At 50.7% G+C, this 20,959-nt stretch overlaps 1 protein-coding gene across 1 annotated transcript in view; it reads right to left on the bottom strand.

Annotated features, from left to right (window-relative positions):
* Positions 1-20,959, bottom strand: part of KSR1 (kinase suppressor of ras 1) — a 144,246-nt gene that overhangs the window by 27,335 nt on the left and 95,952 nt on the right. The window contains 8 exon segments of the mRNA XM_039886061.1: positions 103-209; positions 315-376; positions 1,289-1,372; positions 4,820-4,880; positions 7,546-7,550; positions 9,251-9,414; positions 9,417-9,712; positions 13,610-13,757. Coding sequence (XP_039741995.1) covers positions 103-209; positions 315-376; positions 1,289-1,372; positions 4,820-4,880; positions 7,546-7,550; positions 9,251-9,414; positions 9,417-9,712; positions 13,610-13,757 — 927 coding nt within the window.

Genomic DNA, 20,959 nt, shown 5'->3' with positions numbered 1-20,959 from the left:
AGGCTAGACTCCCACATTAGGGGTGCTTTACAGAGGGGAGTCGCAGGGCAGAGAGTTCTCTTGGCAGAAGCAACGAGTCCCCCAGGCCATCGTCCAACGTACCTTCTTTGTCAGTGCTTTGGGGAGGGTTCCAAAATGGGGTTCAGCTGCTCTGTCCACTGGGTTGTTGATGTCTGAAGGGACAGATTCTGTTCTCCGAAGCCTAGATACTATTTAAAAAGAGGGGAGGAAACCATTAGCAGGGAAAAGATCAAGCTAAAGAAAGATTCACCCCAAATTCAGAAGGTAGACAAGAGAACGGGCAGAACACTTACTTGGAAGGAAGGATATTCTACAGGCGGGGGCTTCTTTTGTACACTTGTTATGACACTTCAACCTGGTAAAGAAGGCAGGGTCAGTGCACAGAGGCCCACACGGGGCTCCTGGGGCTCGTACGGGGGCTTAGAAGCAATGCCTGGCAGCCCTGTGCAACACTCTCCCTCGACGGCCTCAATTTCCACACGTTTCTCAACAAACATTAGCTCATAAATGTAGAATTAATGTTAAAAGCACTAGCAGCTACTACCCGTTGAGCATCACCACATTCCCACTGTGGTCTGCCCAATCCTGAGTAAAGCAGGTTTGACTAAGCCCATGTTAACTTGTCACATTTGGGTCCTTGCCCCAAGTCACACAGCAATGCGGGGGCAATGTGGGAGGGAGCAAAGACTCCAGGTCCACCCTCTGTAAGATGAGACGGCCGGGGACAGACTCTGCTCACACCACGCTGCTTCCTATCTTTGTCTTTCTCTCCTACCAGAAACCACAATGATATGAAAAAAGAAAGCTGGATTTGTGTAGAACCTACATTCTTTCCTTCTATAAGTACCATGAGCCATCTCTCTGTTTTCACCTTTTCCTGTCCCGTTTTCCATCCCTTATGTGCTAAAATGTAAGGCTAACTTCAGAACTCCTTATAGTTTCCGGAATAGTTTCCCCATTCCTATCTGCTTTTGTTAACATGCTTCACTTTCCTCCTTGGTCCACCTGGCAAACTTCGATTCATCCTTCGAAGCCCAACTCAAATATTCCCTCCTTCTGGGAGTGCCTTGCTTATTACTTCCTTAGTCTCCCTAGAGAGGGCTGATCACTCCTTGGTGTGCTGAATGGGATTACAAATAGTAGGTTTAGGGGAACCCTTTGAACTCTGACTTGACCTAAGGCCGAGAATCAAGTAGTAGGACTGTTACTAAACTAAAAGTATGGAGTTTGCTCCCCTCTCCCACCCGTACCACCGTCTGCTCATCACCTGCAATGTTTGCACTTCACTCCAAACATCATGCTTTTCTGGCACACGTGGCAGACCTGTGACAGCCAGGACTTGGTGGAGAACCTGCAGGGGGTGGACACACAAACATTTCCACGTGGGCTGGGAGACCAGGACTTGGATGGAGGAGGGTCACCACACAGCCCCAGAGAGTCCAAGAGGCTTGGTTCCAACTCACAGCCCCAGGCGCCCTCTCCCTGGGTGGGCAGAGAACACCCAGGGGCCACTGACCCCTTTTATCCCCACCACATTCCGATTTCTCCAGCCACAAAATCATCATTGTCGAAATTCCAAAGTTGGTGTGGTCACTGATGCCAGCCCTCGGGCAGGCAATTTGGCAATAGCAACCAAAATTATAAGGGTGCAGACCCTCTGATCCAGCAATTCCCATCTTAGGAATTTATCCAACAGATACTCCCACGGGTGTCAACTGATATATGGACAAGGTTATATGCACCCCGCAGCACGTTGGTAGAAGTGAAAGGCTGGAAAGGACCCACGATGTTTAGGTGTATCAGGGACAAACTACAGAAAGCATGGTCCATCCATGCAACAGAGCGCCAGGCAGCCGGGAAATATAATAAGGACGCTCTTTTTGTGCAAATATGGAATGATGTCCAAATTACGCTGTCAGTGAAAAAGGTACAATACTGTACGATTCCATTTATATGAAGTTCGAGTACAAGAAACTAATCTATGATGACAGAAGTGCAGAGTAATCTCTGAGTGGCAGCACTAGTGGCTGCGAAGGGCAAAGATAGCTCTCCGGGGGCTGGAGGACTCCGAATCTTCACCTGGGTGGTGTACGTGGGTGCAGACATACATAAAAATTCATTTGTGCCCTTAGCTCTGTATCAATTATGCAGACTTAAAAAAGAAAACAAAGTCTAGAACAGTATACAGTACTTGTGTGAAAATAAAAAAGGAGGTGGAAGAATCTACAGATGTATTTGCTTGTATAAAAATATCTCTATAAAGACACACAAGGAACTGCCAAGATCTGCCTACAGGGGGGCCTGGGGGACTGGGAACAAGAGCAGGAAAGGGCTTTTCTGTATATATACCCTTTTGTACCTCTTGAATGCATAAATGTATTTCAATCCACACTGGATCAAAATTTAAAAATTAAAAATAAAACACAAAAGATAGATCGGAGGGAAGGATGGGGGCTGAGTGGGCAGTATCCTCCAGACAAAAAGGCCAAAGCTAGTCCATAGGATGATAAGGCCTAAGGGCAGAAAGAACTCACATTTTTGTAGGAACAGATTTTTAAAAGCATAGTATATCACAGTAACAGTGGAATGAATAGCAACAGTATTTGAGAAGCAGTTTGTAACTCGTCCATAGCATTACTTCACTGGATTCTTGCAGCCATCCCTGGGAGAGAGGTAGGTCCAGGATTCTTAGTAGGCACGGAAACCAGCTCAGAGAGGTTAGGTGACTTTCCTGAGCTCACACAGCTATACAGCAGGGACCCCGATCCCAGGTCTCTAAACTTAGAGCTGTATGGCTTCCCTGTATCAGAGATCACTGGGGCGGAGTGGAAGGGAAAGAGCATGGCTCTGGGGTCAGACGGCTCCAGGTTTGAATCCTATTGACTACTAGCTGTGGGCTGCCTCAGAGCCTCTGCAAATGGGGCCAACACTCCCACCTCACAGTGACTTGAGGAGGCTCACACGTGTACTGTGTGAATGTGTAGTGTCTGGAATGGGGAGGCGTGTAAATGTTACTGTTTCTACCCGGCCAAGATGGGACAAAGGCACCCACCTCCCTGGAGTGAGTGCCTTTTAAGGAGCCCTGACCCTGCCTCCCTGGGACCCACACTCTCTCTGGGTTTTAATCTTCTCTTGTCAACACCAGGCGGGAGGGGAGCAGCTCAGTGGTATCTGAGACTACCTCCACTAGGAAATCCTGAAAGGAGGTCGAGGTGGCTGTCAGGTCTGGGCACTGGAAGGGGCAGGTGCTGGGAAGGTGTTTGGGGGGTGGGTTAAGAGCCTTCAGGACAGTTTCCCCCACCATGATCAGACCAAAAACCTTTAGACCTTTTTTTTGAGAGGGGCCTGGATCATGGGTTTAGAAACCACAAGGGTATGACTATGACATCACCTACCCAAGCCCAGAACCTGGGCGGGGTGAGACGGGGTAGGGGTGGGGGGTGGGCCAGCCTGGCAATGCCAGACGAGAGGGGGGACTGCTGTCCTGCTCAGAGGGCAGCCTCTGGAATGAGTTGCTACAGGCGGGAGGAAGCAGCAGTATGTGAAAGACTTGGGAGTGAGCTGTTGCAGCCTCAGACCCACTGTGAAACCTGGTGCAGCCAAGACAAAAACAAAATGGAGCCACCTGCTGATCCCGATAGTACTGGCCTCTCTCAGGCTACAGCCGGAGGTTAAACACCAAGCGCTCTCCACCGTTGGACACATGTGGCTCAGCTACATGTCTCCCCGTTTTATCCTCATGACAGGAATGGGAGGAAATCCTATTCGCTGAGGGGGAAACTGAGGTTTGGAGAGGTTACCGCCCACGGGCTTGCAGCTTGTGGGAGAGGAGAGGGGTTCCCAACTTGAAAGGTCCTGCTCTCAGCAGCCCCCTCAGCCCTGGGAAGATCACACTGGTACCTTGGGTATGGCCGAGGCACTCAGACCTCCATTCACAGGACTCTCCTGCCCAGGGGCTCCGGTACAGGCATCCCAGTCCTGACAAGGCCCCAAAAAGAGATGCCTGGGCACTAGCCAGCAGGCTGGAGCACTGTCTTACTGGCAGTATGACCTCAGGCAAATTATCCCACCCCTTGGGACTCTCTCTCTGGGTGAGAATTCCAGGCTGGAGTGCAGCTTACACTTCAGGGGGAATGACAGGCCCTGGCAAGATTCAAAGTTCTTGACGAGAGTGACCTGTTGTGTTCACAACAGCACAGGCCCCCAAGGCACTGTCTGGCTGGTTGCCTGGGTGACTAGACACCACCCAGACCTGTTTGCAGCACCCACAAGCTGCATGAGCACTGAGGCCAAGCCCTCTGGATGATCCATGTGATGAGCCTACATCAGCCCACGCCAACATGCATGAGCGCCAGTAATTGCAAGTTGTTAGAAACCCAGATCCCCAACCTCAGAGATGGGGTCCAGGAGTCTGGAGTTTCGACAAGTTCCATGGTTCTGATATGTGCCCAGCTGTAGGCCCCACATGTTATCATGCTGGATGCAGAAGCTCTCAGCTCCTTCTCCCTCAGACTGTGACCCTGCTTCTCCTGGGACCTGTGTTCCCTCAGCAGACTGTGGAAGAGACCCAAGGAGATATAAAGGAAGGCCCAGCAAGTCCACATGGCCGCGGATGACAAGCAAGGGCTCCAAGTGGGTGCAGGGCTGTGTCTACAGAGGTGATGGAGACTACCCAGAAGCAAAGAGCCTTGAGGACAGACCCCACTACAATGAAGAGCGATCGCTCAGTGAGGGCTCTGGAATGTGTGAGTCCCAGCCCAGCTGTGTCCCCTCTCCATCCTCACCCGGCTGGGCCTACCTGTGTGTCACTGAGAGCCCGATGTCTCTCCGTACCATCTGTGGGGATCCATGCGGGAGATCTGTGGGGAAAGAGACTAAGTCAGCAGGCTGAGGAAGGTCTGTGGGGACAGTTTATGCCTGTGACTTTCTATTTCAGAGATCACGGGCTCGATGGGCACAGAGACTTACTGAATGGCAGAAAAATATTTCTGAATCTGCATCTATCAAAACAAGGACGGGACAGGCTAGACCACGGGGGCAGCATGGTTACCCCTCACACCTGGTCTGCTTTTCTAGTGCGCTCGTGCGTGTTACTGCCTGGCTTCTGCAGACGCTTCAGAAACTATCCCTGTGCAGTTTCTGGTTTCAGTGGAAGGCAGACTTGAGAGACAGAAGGCAATGCAAAGGTGAAGGTAGAGGCTTCCACACACCCCCACCTCTTGCACACTCTTATGGATGCACACACAGGTTACCAGTTTTCAAGGGCTTAATTCTGGTCACTTCTTGTTATGTGGGTGGAAGCTGTCTGACCCCTGGCAGAGGGTTTGAGGCTGGTTAACCATGTAGCACATTCAGCACCTTTCCAGTCGAAAGCATCTTGAAAATTTTGCTTAGAGAGACCACTGCAGATCTTGGCAGGTAGAGTGAGGCCAAGGTGAAGCTTTATCATGCTCGCACATGGCCCAGCCCCACCTGGCACTCAGTCTGAGCCTTGAGGAAGTCTCAGGCCATGAGCTTTGAGATATCCCTTCTGCCTGCCTTTCTAGAGGGCACCCTGGGCCCTCTCTCTTCTAATCCTTGGCTTCCCCAAAAGAACAAGCATCCCCAGTATTTATGACATAACAAGTCGGCGGTGGAGGAGCAGCTTAAAGCAATCCCTCCATCCAGTGGCAGCCCACACGTCCAACTCCCTCCCTCCCTGCCTCCAAATGTGCAGCCCTTCTTCCCCAGCCCCCTTCTGCCATGCTCAGCATGGCCTGTCTCCTCCCAGAGCACTGATTCCCAACTGAGCTCAGGGGGTCTGGGAACTCTGGACTGGTAAGCAGAATGTTGTGGGCTTTTCCCTGAAGAGAGGGTCTAGACTTTTATCCAGTTATCAGAGATCTGTGATGCAAAGAGGTCAGGAACACAGCACTTGAGGGATCTGTGGCAGTCTGTGTCCTCCGAGTCAGCAGCCTCCCTTCCCAATAAAAGGCCACTGCACCCTCCCTGGCACCTGACTGCTGGCCTGGCACACAGCTGGTGCTCGTTACGTGGTAGTTCACTTAAGGCCAAGTACCACATACCCAACCACACGTTGGAGGTGCTGATTCCTCCGCCCACACCAAGGGGAGTTTGGTCAGCACCAAAAGGCCCTTGGCTGCCCTGATGATGACTGGGAACCCAAAATCCTACCACCTGCAGCTCTCTCTGGCACCTGGGCCATGGGGCTGACTTGTCCCAATTCCCTCCCGGGGCCCACCCCACCCTAGTCAGCAACCAAGGTAGTCAAAGCACATGGGCCTAACAGGGGTTAGGCTGCCAGCCTAAGAGAAACAGATTGTGGGAAAATGAGATTTCAACCATCTGTCTCTGAACGCTACCTGTGATTATTTGTTATATCTGGCACAGGCATGGGATAGGAAGAAAGTGAGACAGCACCTGTGCCAGGCATCAACGGTCTCTGCTCAGATGAAATACTGGCCCTGATGGCCTCACCCTGTCTTCTTGGAAAGCTGAGGGAGCAGCCTCACTGGTATGGTCCCTGCATTACCACAGCAACCAGGAGGAGGAGAGGGCCAGACTGTCCTAGGGACGCAGGTGCTGAATTCCGTTCTGCTCCGAGGCTCTGTGAGGGCCCTGGAATTTCCGCCTGTGCCCAGGGGAAAGCGAAGTGCAATCTCCTTCTTTCTGCGCCCTGTGCCTCCTTGGTGGTCCTCCAGTCAGCTCCATTTCAGCATAGCCACTGTCTGATATGATATCCTCCCCTCATCTCTAAGACCCTGCTGACAGCCCCATCACTTTGCTTAGCCAGCTCAGGATAGGATGAAAATAAACTGCTGTTTTGCTCAGGCAAAAACCAGATGTCTCTGCATTTCCACTGGGATAATTAAAAGCAGGTTCCACAGGCAAACTGTTTCCTTCTGCTTTGACTCAAGAGAGAGAAGCCCCACAGCACAGCCATGTGCACATGCCAGCTCCCAACCTGGAGGTGGAGGGGTAGGAGAGGGGATGAGAGCTGCCTAGGCTTCCTCCTCCTCTCCCAAGGCGGCAGCCGCACCCTCCAACCTCTGAGGGCCTCATTCAGAGCTGAGCCGCATTCCTGACTCCAGAGAGAGAGAGAGGTCCTGAGACGTTGGCTGGAGCCTGCAATAGCTCATGTCCAAATCCACCAGACAGGTGGTGCCTCCCTCTCCGGAGCTTGGCGTTCCCATGGCAGCCCAGCAGGTAAATACTCCCTGCCAGAGGTCGCCTGTGAGGAGGGCAAGGTGCAAAGAGGGACCACCATGAGGGACTGCCCACGGACTGGGACATTCTCAAGGTCTCTACTTGGAAGAAAGAAGCTGCTGGCTGGGCTGAGGCCACCTCGTCATCTGAAGGCCACCTGCCCAAGGGCTATTTCCTGGGGGGTTCCCAGCACCTCTGCTTCTGGTATGGAAAGGCTAAGTGGACTAAGAGAGGGTCAAAGAAATCCACCCCCGATGGGGACAGCAATACAAACACGGCTCCCAGGTGGCAGAGGGGATGAAAATGAATCACTCTTACCAAACCTGCAGAAGACAAAAAAGAGAGAAAGCAGGATTATGTCACCATGCTGGCTTGGTAAGTTCCCCAAAACATCGCCCCTTGGGAGGGAGCGGGCAAGTTGCTCAGACAAGGACTTTGAGCCCCTGGGGTACGGGACCAGGCTGGCTGAATGTCTGTGGAGACATTTCCTCAATGGGAAGGGCTAGAAGTGCCCTCCCTGCCTACCCTGCAGTGGGCGCTGAAGCTGCACCTGTGCATTTTAATACATTAGCTTATCTGAGCATCACTGGCCACGCAGCATGGTAATTATGGTACACTCCATTTCACAGCTGATGAAACAGAGGCTCGGAATCTCTGAAGGTCACATGCCCGTAAGTCGAGGAGCCCTGCCCAGAGCCCTGGGATGAGGGTTGCTCCGGGTCCAGGCATAAGAAGGGGTCAATCTGCCAGAGAGGAAGTGGTGGAGGTAGGAGGGCAGGGAGGACAGCTGTGGGAGCAAAAAGGTGGCCCCCAAGCAGGGCCAGGAGGGGACATGCCCTGGCAATGCCACCCTGGGGTTGGTGCTGCCACAGGGGAGAGCTGGGGGACCCAGGCCTCTCGGTGTGCCCTCGGGGCTCACCAAGGGCAGCCAGGCAGCCTGAACTTCCATGTCAGTGCTGGCTCTGGTGGCTCTGTGGGGACCCGACTCAGAATCCCAGGGTCCAAGGCCCAGTTCACCAGCTATGGGATCTGAGGCAGTGGTGTCATGTGCCTGAAGCGGTTCTCTGCCTAGAGCCAGGATGAGACCAGAGTCCTCTAACGCTCTTTTCAGGAGAAAATGAGAAACAGGTGCAAAGTATTTTGCCCACTGAGATGCCCTCTGATTCCACATGGTGTCCACATGGTGGTTTTCACTATGCTCTGTGAGACAAGAGGATGCACAAGAGGAGGAAGGAAGAGTGGAGGGTCCAGGCCGCAGCAGGACAGCCTCATTGGGACTGGCAGGGTACATCACAGTGTGGATTTCTCTCCTTGTGTGACATATTCAAAAGCATCATGTACTGATAAAATTCTCAGAGATAGCAAGGTAAATTGAAAACGTAGGTTATGGCACGGAGTACATGGTTTTCGATAATCATTAGAAGTTTTAGCCAGATACTCTAGTCCTTCCTTTCTGGGTACATGGAAGAACTAGATTTGCTGGTTCCTCTGTTTGGGTAGGACCATGGATGGTGAATGAAACTTTCAGGAAAGAACATTTAATTGCTAGTGCGTAACATCTAAAATTCTTTTTCTTCTGCCATGGTGGAATGTTACAGAAGGTGGCTGTTCCATCTGTCTGGGACCTGGAATGAGGCTGATCTACGATGGACAGGTAGCATGAGCAAGAAATAAATCTTTGGTGTTTTAAGAGATCTGATGATTTGTCACTGCAGCATAACCCAGTCTATGCTGACTGATACATGGCATCAGTGTGTGTGTGTGTGTGCATGCATGCGTATGCACACACACACAAACACACACACACACGGAAATCTAGTAGGATTCAGCCCAAACTGTTAAGGCAGTCTGGGGAGTGGACTGAGAGACAGGAGTACTTTGCACTTTTTATTGTGTATACGTCTATATCAGTTGATTTTATGTCTTTTTTAAATGGAGGCTACACAACCTTTAGAACGAGAAAACTATAGCCAAAACTTTCTGTGGACAGCAAATCCAACACCTGAATGGCAGAAACACATACCTCAGTGGGGAGACTTCGTCGATGCGGTTCCCCAGCTGAGACTCATGGGACTTGCTCCGGGTGAGCGTGGGGAAGCTGGGCAGCAGCTGAAAGACCTTGCGGCTGGGCGGGGGCGGTGTCCTTGGCGGCTTTAGCTTGGTGTGGCGTCGCAGCTGAAGCGTGGTCGAGGGGGAGTGATGAAGCTATGCAGGGCACGGGGGGTCAGCCGGCCGCTGGCATGCAGGGGGATACAGGTGTCCGTGAAGCCCTCGTTGGGGCCAGGGGTTGAGGAGTCCGAGGTGGGCAGGGCTGACACGGAGACGGAGCGCGGGCCCTGGGCACTGCTGCCCAGTCTGCCTAGCTGGGAGCTCCCGGCGGGCCAGGGCAGGCCGGCTGGTGAGAGGGTGTCCATGGAAGGCCCTGAGCCACTTTCCCGCCGGGCATCCAAAAAACTCCAGCCCGAGTCCTCTTTGTGCTCTCCTCCTGTGGGCCGAGAAGTCAGATCATAGAAGGCTGGGGCTAGAGGAATCTACAAGGGAGGCGGCCAGGGCCCAGAGGGGTTAAACATCTTGTCCAAGGTTGTAAGTGCCTTAGTGGAAGGCATCAGCTACCAGTCTTTACCTGGTTCATGAAGGCCTCTCAAGCACACACATTATCTTCTACCTTATCTAGCTGACCGTGAGGCCACCGGTGTGGCTATTACTGTTCCCGTTTTATAAAGGAAAAAAATGAGGTCAAGAGAGGGAGTGGCTTGTGCAGGGCTCTTGCTGGCAGGTCTGTGGGGAGCAAGCTGGCAAAGCTACCCCAAAAGTGGGTGACTTTAGAGAGGTAACTGGTAACTGATCTTTAAGAGTTGGGGGTGTATAAAGGGATGACTCTGTTTTGAGAAAATTTAAATGTCAAGAAAAGGGGTTACGCAAACCTTCTAATAGGAAATTGCCCTTGGAATTTGCTAGAAAGGAGATCCAGCAGCCACTTCCTTCTGAGAGGAGCCTGTGAGTGACTTTGGCTGCCCCCACAGTGACCCCTAAGACCTTGAGGCTCTGTGGGGTTCTAACTCAATGGCACGGTCTGTCCATTCATTCAAGTATATGCTGGGTATCAAGGCATAAAAAAGACATCCACTGAGCCTTAAGAGTCTAATGAGGGTGAAAGACACTCAACACAGCAGACTCTATGCTGACACAAAAATGCAAGGGGACTGAGGGAGCACAGAGGAGGAGGACCCAAAATAGCCTGGGGGTCATGGGGCTGAGCCAGCTAGGGGAGAGGTATACTGGACATGTGGAAAAGTAGGGAGCACACGGTACCTTCTCGTAACTACAAAGAGTTCTGTGTGCCTTGAGAGGTCAGGAAAAGCCAGGGAAACACAGAGATGAAGATGGAGGGTCAGCTCACCTGAGGCCAGCTCGGCAGGGAGTTTGGATATCTATCTCTCTAAAGACTTTAGGTTTGACCTTATAGGAGATGGGGAGACACTGAAGAGGGGCAGGGAGAATGGACCCCATCTAGAGACCCTGTTACGAAGAAGAAGACACCTCCCTCCTCATATTTATCAATGAGTGGGAAACTACAGGAAGGTACAGGGAAATAAATTTCCACCCTGGAGCCCTTCCACTTTGTGCTTTGTATCCTGTCTCCTTCCATCCTCCCAACATGTGAGGTCGCTGAGATTCAGGAAGGCCAGCCATGTACACGGCTGAGGTCACATAGCTAAGGAAGTGGTGGGATGGGAACTGAGCCTGCAGTTCTGACCATTGCACTGGCCTCTTCCCACGAGGCTTATCAGTTCTGAATAAGCTATAGTGGCACAGCCTTAGGAGGTAATGAGCTCTCTGTCATAAGAGGTGGTCAAGCCTAGCCCACACAGCCATTTATCAGGGACGGTAGAGAGAGATTAGCCTTCACAGTTCTTAGGGTTTCTTTGTACATTCCATCCCCTCCTCAAATGCCCTTCCTCCTACTTCACTGCATGGTGACTTTCTATTCATGAATCAACTTGGCAGAATGAATTAGTCTGTGTGTTCCTTGTGCTTGCTCCTTTCAAACTGCAGCCATAACTCACGTAGCCATGACTGGCTTATAGGAGGCACTGGCACGTTTCTTGTTCAGGGGATGAAAGAACAAGTTCCAGGAATCCATGGGCAAGTTTGCCACCAAAGGAAACAAACCCCAAATTCTTCTAATTGCCTATTTAATGACCACTGCTTTGAACCAGCTCAGGGATCACAAATGGGTCTTGCCAACACCAGTCAATTGGCAGTGGCTCTTGAGAATGATCCTTCAGTAGGAAGAGCTTGGGATTGATAAGTGATGTCTGCTAGGGATGAAGGACAGGAAATATCAGCACGCATATTTCCCTTGTTCATCAGCCACTCTCACAGAGAACCATCCTCCACTCACTTTTCTTAAGACCAGAGATGGCAAGGGGAATGCCTTCAACATCGAAAAAACCACCTAATATGCACCAGGCTCTGTTCTAAGCACTTGACCTTAACTCATTTCATCCTCACAACGACCCTATGAGAGAGGTGTTGTTATTATCTCCATTTCACTGATGAGGAAACTAAGGCACAGTGGGGTTAAATAACTGACCCAGGTCCCATGGGCTCTAAGTGGCCGAGCAGAGTGCTGGGCCCAGGCAGTCTGATTCCATAGTCCATTTTTATTACAACTAGGTGCTCTAAACAAGCCCCGCTGGGTGCAGTGAAGATTCTGCCAGCACGAGCTGAAAGACAGGGTGATCACTGGTACCCAGCCAGTCTCAGCAGGTGCCCTTGAAGTGTGTCCACCACTGGGCAGACCCATTTGGATGAGGTGTGGCACGGACCCTCTTGGGGATGTAGGGACGTCGCAAGCTGAGACTGAATGAGAGAGGACCTGGAAAAGACCCCTTCCCCAGGGACCTCCTCTGAGGCATAGTGGAAAAGCACCCGCTGGGGAAGAAACCTGAGTTCCAAGCCCAGCTATGCCACAACTCACTCAATGCCTCTGATGCTCTAGCTACTAAAGGAGCTTACCACCACCTCTTTAAAGGGTGTTGCCTCATGTGTGTCAAGTGCCTGGCTTAATAAGTTAGTGATCTCCCTATCCTGGCATCCAGGATGGGCAGACAACAGTCTTCCCAACACAAATAGGTTACCACTCAACAGCTGTCACCTCCGCAATTCTTTACAATTCAGGCATACAGAGGGAGGGTTGACAAGTTACCCCAAGATCTCAGCTTGGGTGGCAAATACTTTTAAACTTCCACGACATGGGAATAACTCAACTACCATCAAAGAATGAGGCTCAAATCTCATCTCTGCCACTAACTGCTGTGTGTCCTTGGCTAAGTCCCTTCCCCAATCTGGGCTGTCTCCTCTGTAAAGTATGAGGAAGAGAATGCTGACCACGTCCCATGTTTTTTCCATGGCACCTGCTGGCAGGTATGGTGTGTTGGTTTTCTGAACTGAGTGAAGCCCTCTATACGGCCTCTGGGTTCAGAGAAGGACTTTGTACAATGGGACCAAGGAAGAAATTAAGCCCAATCCTCTCGGGGGGCGATGGGGAATCGAGCAGTGCTTTCCTTAAGCCTCATGCAACCGGAGATAAGACAGGTGGCTCAGACAATTAAAAATTGGGGCTAATTCCTCTCCTTAGGTTCATTTCAAAGCCTTATCTGTGTGGTCAGTTATAGGAGCATTAAGTCAGGGCATTTGAAGCTGTTTCCAAGGCAAGATTTAGAAAGCCTGCAAATAATTCCCTAGGGACGCATCGTAAGGCCAGGATTACACCCCTTTGCCTACAGCGGCCATGGACACACAGCTGAAACACTGTACAATGTCTTGAATCCCACTTGGCTGAAGCTGAGCCCAAATCAATATATGCCTTATGAGCACACAGCCCAGCCAGCCGATGGGGACAGGAGAAGGTGGGGAGGGCTAGGGGTGAGCTGGGGTGGGAAGGAGGGATGGAATGCAGAAATCTGCTGCAGGGTTCAGAGAGCCCAACAGATAGGCTCCAAAGAGGGGCAATTACACAGGGCCCACCTACCCAGCAGACAAGCTTGGGGCTTCTAACAATAACCAAAGCTTCCCTGTGTCTATACTGGCCAGGCCGGTCTTCTGACTAGGGAGCCCTCTGACTAGGGAGACCCTCCATCTCAGGTAGGGCCCATCATGCACTTTCTGAATGTCTGCCCTGGCCTGTCCAAGCTGTCCCAGAAACTCTGAGCCACCCTTGTCCCATTCCATCATCCACCTCAGCAAAGGCTGTGCCCCCCAAAACCAGGCCAGGCCAGGCCAGGCCTGGGGAGAGAAGGCCAGAGTCAAGGACAAGGTGGAGGGAGAGGGAGCCCATGGGGCTGGCCTCGGTTCTGGGGAGGCGGGCCCTACCTACCCAGGCCTGTCACCTTCCGCAGGCAGGTGAGAGCATATTGCAAGCGGCCGCACTCCTCCGCACTGGCCCCACAGCGCCGCAGCGTCTCCTTCACCTTGGCCTCGTTCATGTCCAGCAGGGCGTCCAGCGTGAGCTCTTGGAGGATCTCCTGAGAAAGCAGAGGGGACAGCAGAGATCCCGTGAGCACTCAGGCTGCCCCAGCACTCTCCTCATTCTCCCCCTGGCCAGGGCGGGCCCCCCGGCTGAGTGGCAGGGGCCAGCTGCTGCTGGGCTGGCCTCCGACCTGAGCCACCACTTGTCTGAGGACTCAGGAGGACGGCTCTTGCCCCCACCCCCAGCGCTCCTGGAGACAGCAGCTGAAGTAGAGATGCCAAAGCTTTAGGGTTAGGGGTGGAAGGAAGAAAAAAATCATAACAGTTTTGATCAGAGCATGTTGCCCTTTTTGTTTCTTTTTATTCCTTTGCCCCCCAAAATAATGAATCATAACAATTTTTTAGAATGACAAGTACTTGAAATAAAGACAGCCCTTTACAATTTTGATGTACTATATCTGAATCAGACAAGATAGATTTCAACTAAAACTGGCTTAGCGAGAGGAGGATTAGAAAGAATTAATCCTCACCAAGAACTGTATAGACAATTACCTCGCCTAATTTAGTTTTCAGTCAAAACCTTTCAGAGGTTCAAGGTAGCAGAGAGGAAGTTAGAGACTCAAGCATGAAAAGGACTCCATGTGGACTTGGAAGATAAAGGGGCCACACTAGAAGGAATGTGGGTGGCCTGAGAGAGAGAGAGAGAGAGAGAGAGAGAGAGAGAGAGAGAGAGAGAGAGTGGCCCCCTGGCAGAGCAGCAAGGAAAAGGTGACCTATGGCCACCAGGAACTGGATTCTGCCAATAACCTGAATGCACTGGCTTCTCCTTGAAGCTTCCAGGTAAGAGGCCAGCCTGGTTGACACCCCAGCTTCAGGCTGGTGAGATCCTAAGCAAGGAAGCTAGCTGAGCCCACCTGGGCTCCTTCATCTAGTCTTCCTCCTACAGAACTCTAAGTTAATAGATGAGGGGTGCTTTAAGCTGCTAAATTTGTGGTCAAATTTTTGTTACGCAGCAACAAAAAACTAATACAAAGAGTGAATATTTGAATCGAGGCCTGACTGACTTCAAAGCTTGTGGTCTTTTCTCTCATCAAGGAGAGAAGAAACCTCCCTGGCTCTGACAACTTTGAGCCATATGTGATACCAAGCCTGGAGTAGACCCGCAGGACAATGGGACATGTCCTTGGCCTCAAGGGGCTTGCAGGGTGACAGACACAAAAACAAGTCATTGCACTGCAAAATAAGATATGGCCCAGCACAGAGAAAACTCAGAGAGATACAGAACCAGCGGTAAGATCCGTTTTTCCCCCTTTTTTGGCCCCTTTCTATATTTTTCAGGTTTTCTGTAACAGGGAAGACCAGACATCCTACATCAAATGATTCATATAAAGCTCACAGTTCTTGAGAATCTAGGTTGATTTTCAATGATTTTAGCAAGCTGTGTCTAATTTTATTTTGAAAGAATAATGTTATTGTCAGTCAATCCACATTGCCATAAATCTTAGATTCAAGTGTCAAAACTGAACCTGATGAAGATACTGGCTATGATTTATTGGGGGTAATGGTTTGGGGGCTTTGTAATGTCTGGAGGTGGCACCGGGCCCCAGCTGAGACCTAGAGTCTGGCCATGTCCCTCCCTCCCCACCTTTGTGTCTTGTCTGTATATTTTTCGATCTGCAGGGTTGTGGACGATAATCTTATAGCTGTTTAGAATGATTCACAGACACAACTAGAAATAAACACACAAGTAAAAGCACCAAGAAGCTCATCATTGGTTTGGCAAACCCATGGTTGTCAGAAATCCTTCCAGACGATAAAACTAGAGCGTCACAGGAAACCAATGATAAGAACAGCACCGAGAAGGAACTGATTAGATAAAGATCCCAGGGCAGAAGCTTTTTGTTCATCAGTGCGTCTTCCTTGATTGCCCTCAGTAATACCCTTCATCGGAAAATGTAGTCGTGATATCTTTTCCCCTCATTTTACTATGAAAAGCGAGTTGGCAATATTGTCTGGCCACCAACAAATGGAAGTGAAGTTGACCTTTACGCAACTTCACAAAACAACTTCATCTCTCCCTGGAGTGGTCTCAGTTCCCACCGACACTCCTACATTGTCCCAAGATTGTGATGACTCAGCAGGTTTCCAAGAAGCCTGGAAATCCAATCCCCAAATCTAACTATAATGCAGTAGCGATTGCCCTTCTTTATCTTTTTCTCCTCCCCACCCGCACCAGTTTCAGTTTCTTAAACATCATAACTACATTCATTATTACAAACTCTTTGCCAGTACAATATGGCCAGTGCTTTATATACTATCTTCACTCAAAAACAATTCATCAAGAGGAGGCCATTTTACTGAGGCTCACAGACCTACGAGGCAATCTGGCAGAGCTAGAGCTGAAACCCATGTGTGCCGTTCCCATGGCTCCTTCAATGAGTCCTGCTGTCACTTGGTAGCCTAGCAAAGCCTGGAGGTGCAGCAGCTACCTTTTTTTTTGAATACACAACTTTTGTCGCATCTTTAAAATATCACGAATAAGTCCGAGGAATCATCTGACATCTTGGCGTTTCTGTAGCCGGACAGGTTAGACCTCATTCATCAGCCTGCCTGAACTGTTCTTTTTTCAGAAACGTAGATACCATCCAAAAATTTTCTGATAGCCTTTGTTTTTAACCATTGTGGCTTGTTGAATCAAAGCAGCTGAATTTGATACAAGTTCAATATTGTTTTCTTCAAGAATTAAGTCATCTTTCTGGGCTCGAGCTACTCAAATTATTTTTTCAAATATATTAAAGGAATTAATTTCTACCCGCTTTCTGAAAAAAAAAACTATACTGTAAAATGGAAATTGGCAAGTCAAGTAACCCCCTAAAACACAGAAAAGACAGAATATGTTCAAATCCATTCCATTAAAAAAATGAATGAAAAAAAGAAAAAGAAAAAAAAGAAAAAGGCAGTCTCTTATAGCTTCAAATTACCTGCAAAGTTTCTCTCATTCCCTTGAGGCTTCAGAGATCAGTGTGCCCCATGGAATAAAGCAGTTTAAGGCGTTGCCTTCCCTTCCCTCCTTTACCCTCTTTATGTTCCAATTCAAACCAGGGGTTGACAAAACAAAATTGGGGGCAGGGGGGCAAGAGGGGATACCGGGACAGAAGAGCCGATTCAGGGTCCCATTTATACTGGAGCTGCCCCAGCCTCCCCTCAGGGCACACATGGCTTCCTGGGGTGTGATCTCTGCATCATCAATGAAATGAGAGTGCTCAGGCATGATTTCTTACTATTCTTTCTATTCTCTAATCCCTCTTCCTTACAGGGTTGGATCACTGAACTGGGGAGAGGGACCATCTAATTCTACCTAAAAATTCAATCAGTGAAGCTATCCACCAGTCAGCAAGTTACTTGGTAGAGTGAGGGTCTCAAACACAGCCTCAGGGCCAGGCCTTGGGAAGAAATGAGGTCAGTGGGGACAGAGCCCCCTTGATCTATCTTTTGATGGAGATACAAGTACTAGAAACACTTCTCTTGCCTCTGCTAAATAAGAAATCTGATAGCAGTGAGGGCGAAGCTAATGAGAAACCCAGCCTCTGGCCTCACTCAGTGTTGGGGAGTAAGGGGAGGCTATGGGAGCGGTGCCAGATCTTCTGGTTTTAAAGAAATCTGATTTTAAAATGCCTGATTTTTACATGGTGGCAACTAATGCAAATCTGTGCAGACCAAACAATTGTATCTATGGTTACACAGGCCCCCAGACCCTCTCGTGGGGACCCCACGTGGAGAATCTGCCACCTTTCAGGGATCTGTCTGATCAGTGACTTCTAAAGGGTTATTTCTATAGGTAAATGGGGAGGGATGGTAGCCAAGCAGCAAGTACCCTGGGTGACGTATCACTGGGCAGCTAGGCCTTCTCCGTGAGGCGCCCGCCATGGCTCTGGGACCCTCCGTGAAAACAAAGTGCCCCAGTCTTCCAATTCCTATGAGTGACTTTGGACCCAAAGTTAACTTAATCAAGAGGAGAGAGTGCATGAGGCAAGCATGCTGGAGCCAGGGGGACCAGCATACGATGAAAACCCGTGTCCCCCAGCTCTTACCTAGGCTGGGCTAGTGGCTGCGTAGGCCCCTGGAGTGACCCTGCTATCACCTCCTATCACAATTCAAGCAATGCCCCCCCCAAACAACTTGGCTCCCCCAAACCTTACACAGAGATATGACTCGTCCACCCACGGTGACAGGCCCAACCTAGTCTGAGTTACGAAGTTATTTCAGACCTCAATAGCGCACGCACAAATTTTCTGGATAATTTCAACCAAGAGCAAATTAGGGAATTGTTTAACCACCTGCTGAAGGTGAACTCACAGGCCTGCTGACAACCTGGCAGGTGGAGCCGCTCTGAAACCCTCTCATGTCTGAGAAACCCCAAGGCCCCAGAAAGGCCTTCCACCTTCCTGCAGGCACATGGAAGATGCCAAGTTGTCCCAAAGCCAAGGGCCCATACACTGGAGTTCTGGGGAAGGGATGAAGACAGAGAGCCCATACACTTTGAGGATGGAATCATTGCCCACCCACCCCAGCTCCTGTCTAAAGAAGAAAACATGAACTAGAAACCAAGAAGGCAGGACACATTGTGGGAGTTCCCTGGGCTCCTACGAGCCTCGGGTGAACACGGGAGCAGAAGCAGGGCAGTGAGAACGTGGGACAGAGTGGGAGCTCCAGAGAACACTGGCTCCACTTTTCCCATCCCCTCAAGACACGATGGATGTTCTCTAGTGGGGGACATTAAATTACTCTTTCTGAGAATAATTAGACAGAGTCAGTTGGGCACTGAGGTCACTCTCAGCCTGTGATAATTAAACTGCTGGTTCTGTTCTCTACAGAAGAAGGAGGGAGTGGGCTGCCCCCTCCCCTCAGCAGCTGGCCGGTGTCATAGGCCAGGCTGGGTATCAAATGGTATCTTGGGACTTACCAGCAGCCACGGGGCTGCCTGGGGTCTATACTTAGAAACCTGTGCCGGCTTACACCGAGAGCCATCCGCGCCTGCCGTGGTCAGTCAGGTGGACAGTGGAAATGCCAGGGGCTTCAATGCCTGTGTGTGGGACACACATAAGAACTTGTGGCAGCTCAAGTCAGCATTCAGATGAAGTCCTGGGTTGAAGACCAAGAAGCAAACCTATACTTTGTGTATCTATTTAGCTCGTTAGTCCTAGAGCATAGGATGGTCAGTAAACTGCCCCAATCAGTGCTGCTAGCACTTAAGGTCCATTTGCAGAACCTGGATTTCTGGTCTGTGTGAACAGAGGCCTCTCCCAGCTTCCCTGGCTGGGGTCAATTTAAGGGCCAGGAACCTCCACCACAGATGCTTCCCTGGGAACTGGTCATACGAGAGGCGGACTCCCAAAACCCTGTGGATGGTGATACGGGACCCCACACTCCTGCAAGGCCAGGGTGCAAGGGGGTGAGAAAGAGGTTCTAGGGAAGGACAGAGGAAAGAGCAGGGGGGTTTCTATGGCAGCCCAGGCTGGGAGCCTGCACACCTCCAGTTGGCAAGGGAGCGCCTGACAGATGTTCCTTCCTGCCTGCTCCCACCATTGGGGGTAGGGGAGAAGGAGGGGTGAGATCTGGATAATAGTTGAATATTCTAGGAGGCACAGGAGGGGCTGAGGCAGTGAGGGCTAGGTCAGGCAGCCTCCTGGGGTTTCCATGGAGATCAGCAGACAACTTGTGGGTACTGGCTTTGCCTGTGGATGAGGCCTGGGTCCAGCCTCTTTACTATCCCAGCCCTGGGAAACAAGGAAGAGGCTTCCTGGGAGAAGTCAGCCACTTCCCGGAGGCCTTCTCTCTACTACCTCCCAGCTGGCCAGCACAGTGAAAGAAGGGTCAAATTTGGTCCATGGAACCCCTTTCACCTCTGGTCAGTTCCTGCCTCTCTTTGGGCTTTGGTTTCATCACTTATAAAATGAGTGGATTTGGCTAGATCAGATTAGTGACTCTTAACCCTGGTGAGACCTTGGAATTACCTGTGGCTGTGCCTCAAACCAATCAAATCAGAATTCTGGGGGGTGGGGACCATGAGGGCTGACAGGCTGTGGAGCCTTAAGACTGGCCAAAGTAGCCCAGGACAGGGCTGCACTCTGGGGCTTGACTTTCTGCCTGTCCTCTCATGAGGCCCACCCTCCTTCAACTCAACCCTAGCCTAGCCCAAGCACACAGACGTCCCAGATGTCCTGTCTGGTACACCAGTGCCTGCCTCCCTCCCACCCACAAGAAAGGGTTGGGGCTCACAGAGTGGGGAGCCTGGCTGCAATCTTCAGGGAGTAGCTGCCTTTGGCCTGTGTATTGCTATGTCTGGGCCTGGAAGCCTCAGAAAGATGATGCAGTGGAGAGATGGGGTGTGGAGGTGGAGGGATGCAGGTCAAAGGGGAGGAGGTGGGGGAGTTAAGAAAGGCCGAGTGATGAACATTTATTACATATCTCCTGCTAGATGAACTAGGTCAGCGCATGCAAGCCTCATTACATCCTGAGATGGGTGATAAGGCTCAGAGAGGGTAGGTAACTTGTTCAAGGCCACACAGCCTGAGTGGTGAGGCTGAGGCATGGCCATCTCTACCTAGTCCCAGCCAGCCTGCCCTGCCTGTGCTGTTACCCACTTCTTTGCTCTATAAACTGAGTTATTTTTCCCAGGGCAAGGTCTATCTGACATCACAGATCACATCTGGCTGTCCAGGCTCCACACCCTGCCCTGCCCCACACAGCTGCGATGAGCTCCAGCAATGGGGTTCAAAGCAGCTGCAGGAGGCCTCCCAGAGGGTCTTCTCTCGATATTCCTTCTTAATCCCCTCAGCTGCCCCTTGGACTCTCCCTCAGTTTCCCTCATGCCCTCTGAAGGAGGGGCTGCTCTCCAGCTTCAGACAGCATCTGCTGTCACCTCTGCTACCACCATCATCCCAAGTAGCTGGCCCCACCCTCCTGGAGAGCGGCCTTGTGGCTGCCTCCCAGGTCCCATTCTTTTTCCTATAAACCCACTAGGTACCTAGTGTAGGAATTGGCAAACTTTTTCTGAACAGGCTAGAGAGTAAATATTTTCAGCTTTGCAGGCCATATGGTCTCTGTCACAACTACTCAACTCTGAGCACCAAAACAGCCACAGACAATATGTAAACAGATGGGTGTGGCTGTGTTCCAGTAAAACTTTTAGCATAGACACTGAAACTTGAACTTCATTTAATTTTCCCATCAGAACATACTCTTCTTTTTTTCCTAC

This window comes from Pteropus medius, unplaced genomic scaffold (genome assembly GCF_902729225.1).
Source record: "Pteropus medius unplaced genomic scaffold, Ma_sr-lr_union100, whole genome shotgun sequence".
Taxonomy (NCBI): domain Eukaryota; kingdom Metazoa; phylum Chordata; class Mammalia; order Chiroptera; family Pteropodidae; genus Pteropus; species Pteropus medius.
Note: the sequence above shows the minus strand (reverse complement) of the source record. Positions and strands in the feature narration are given on the sequence as shown.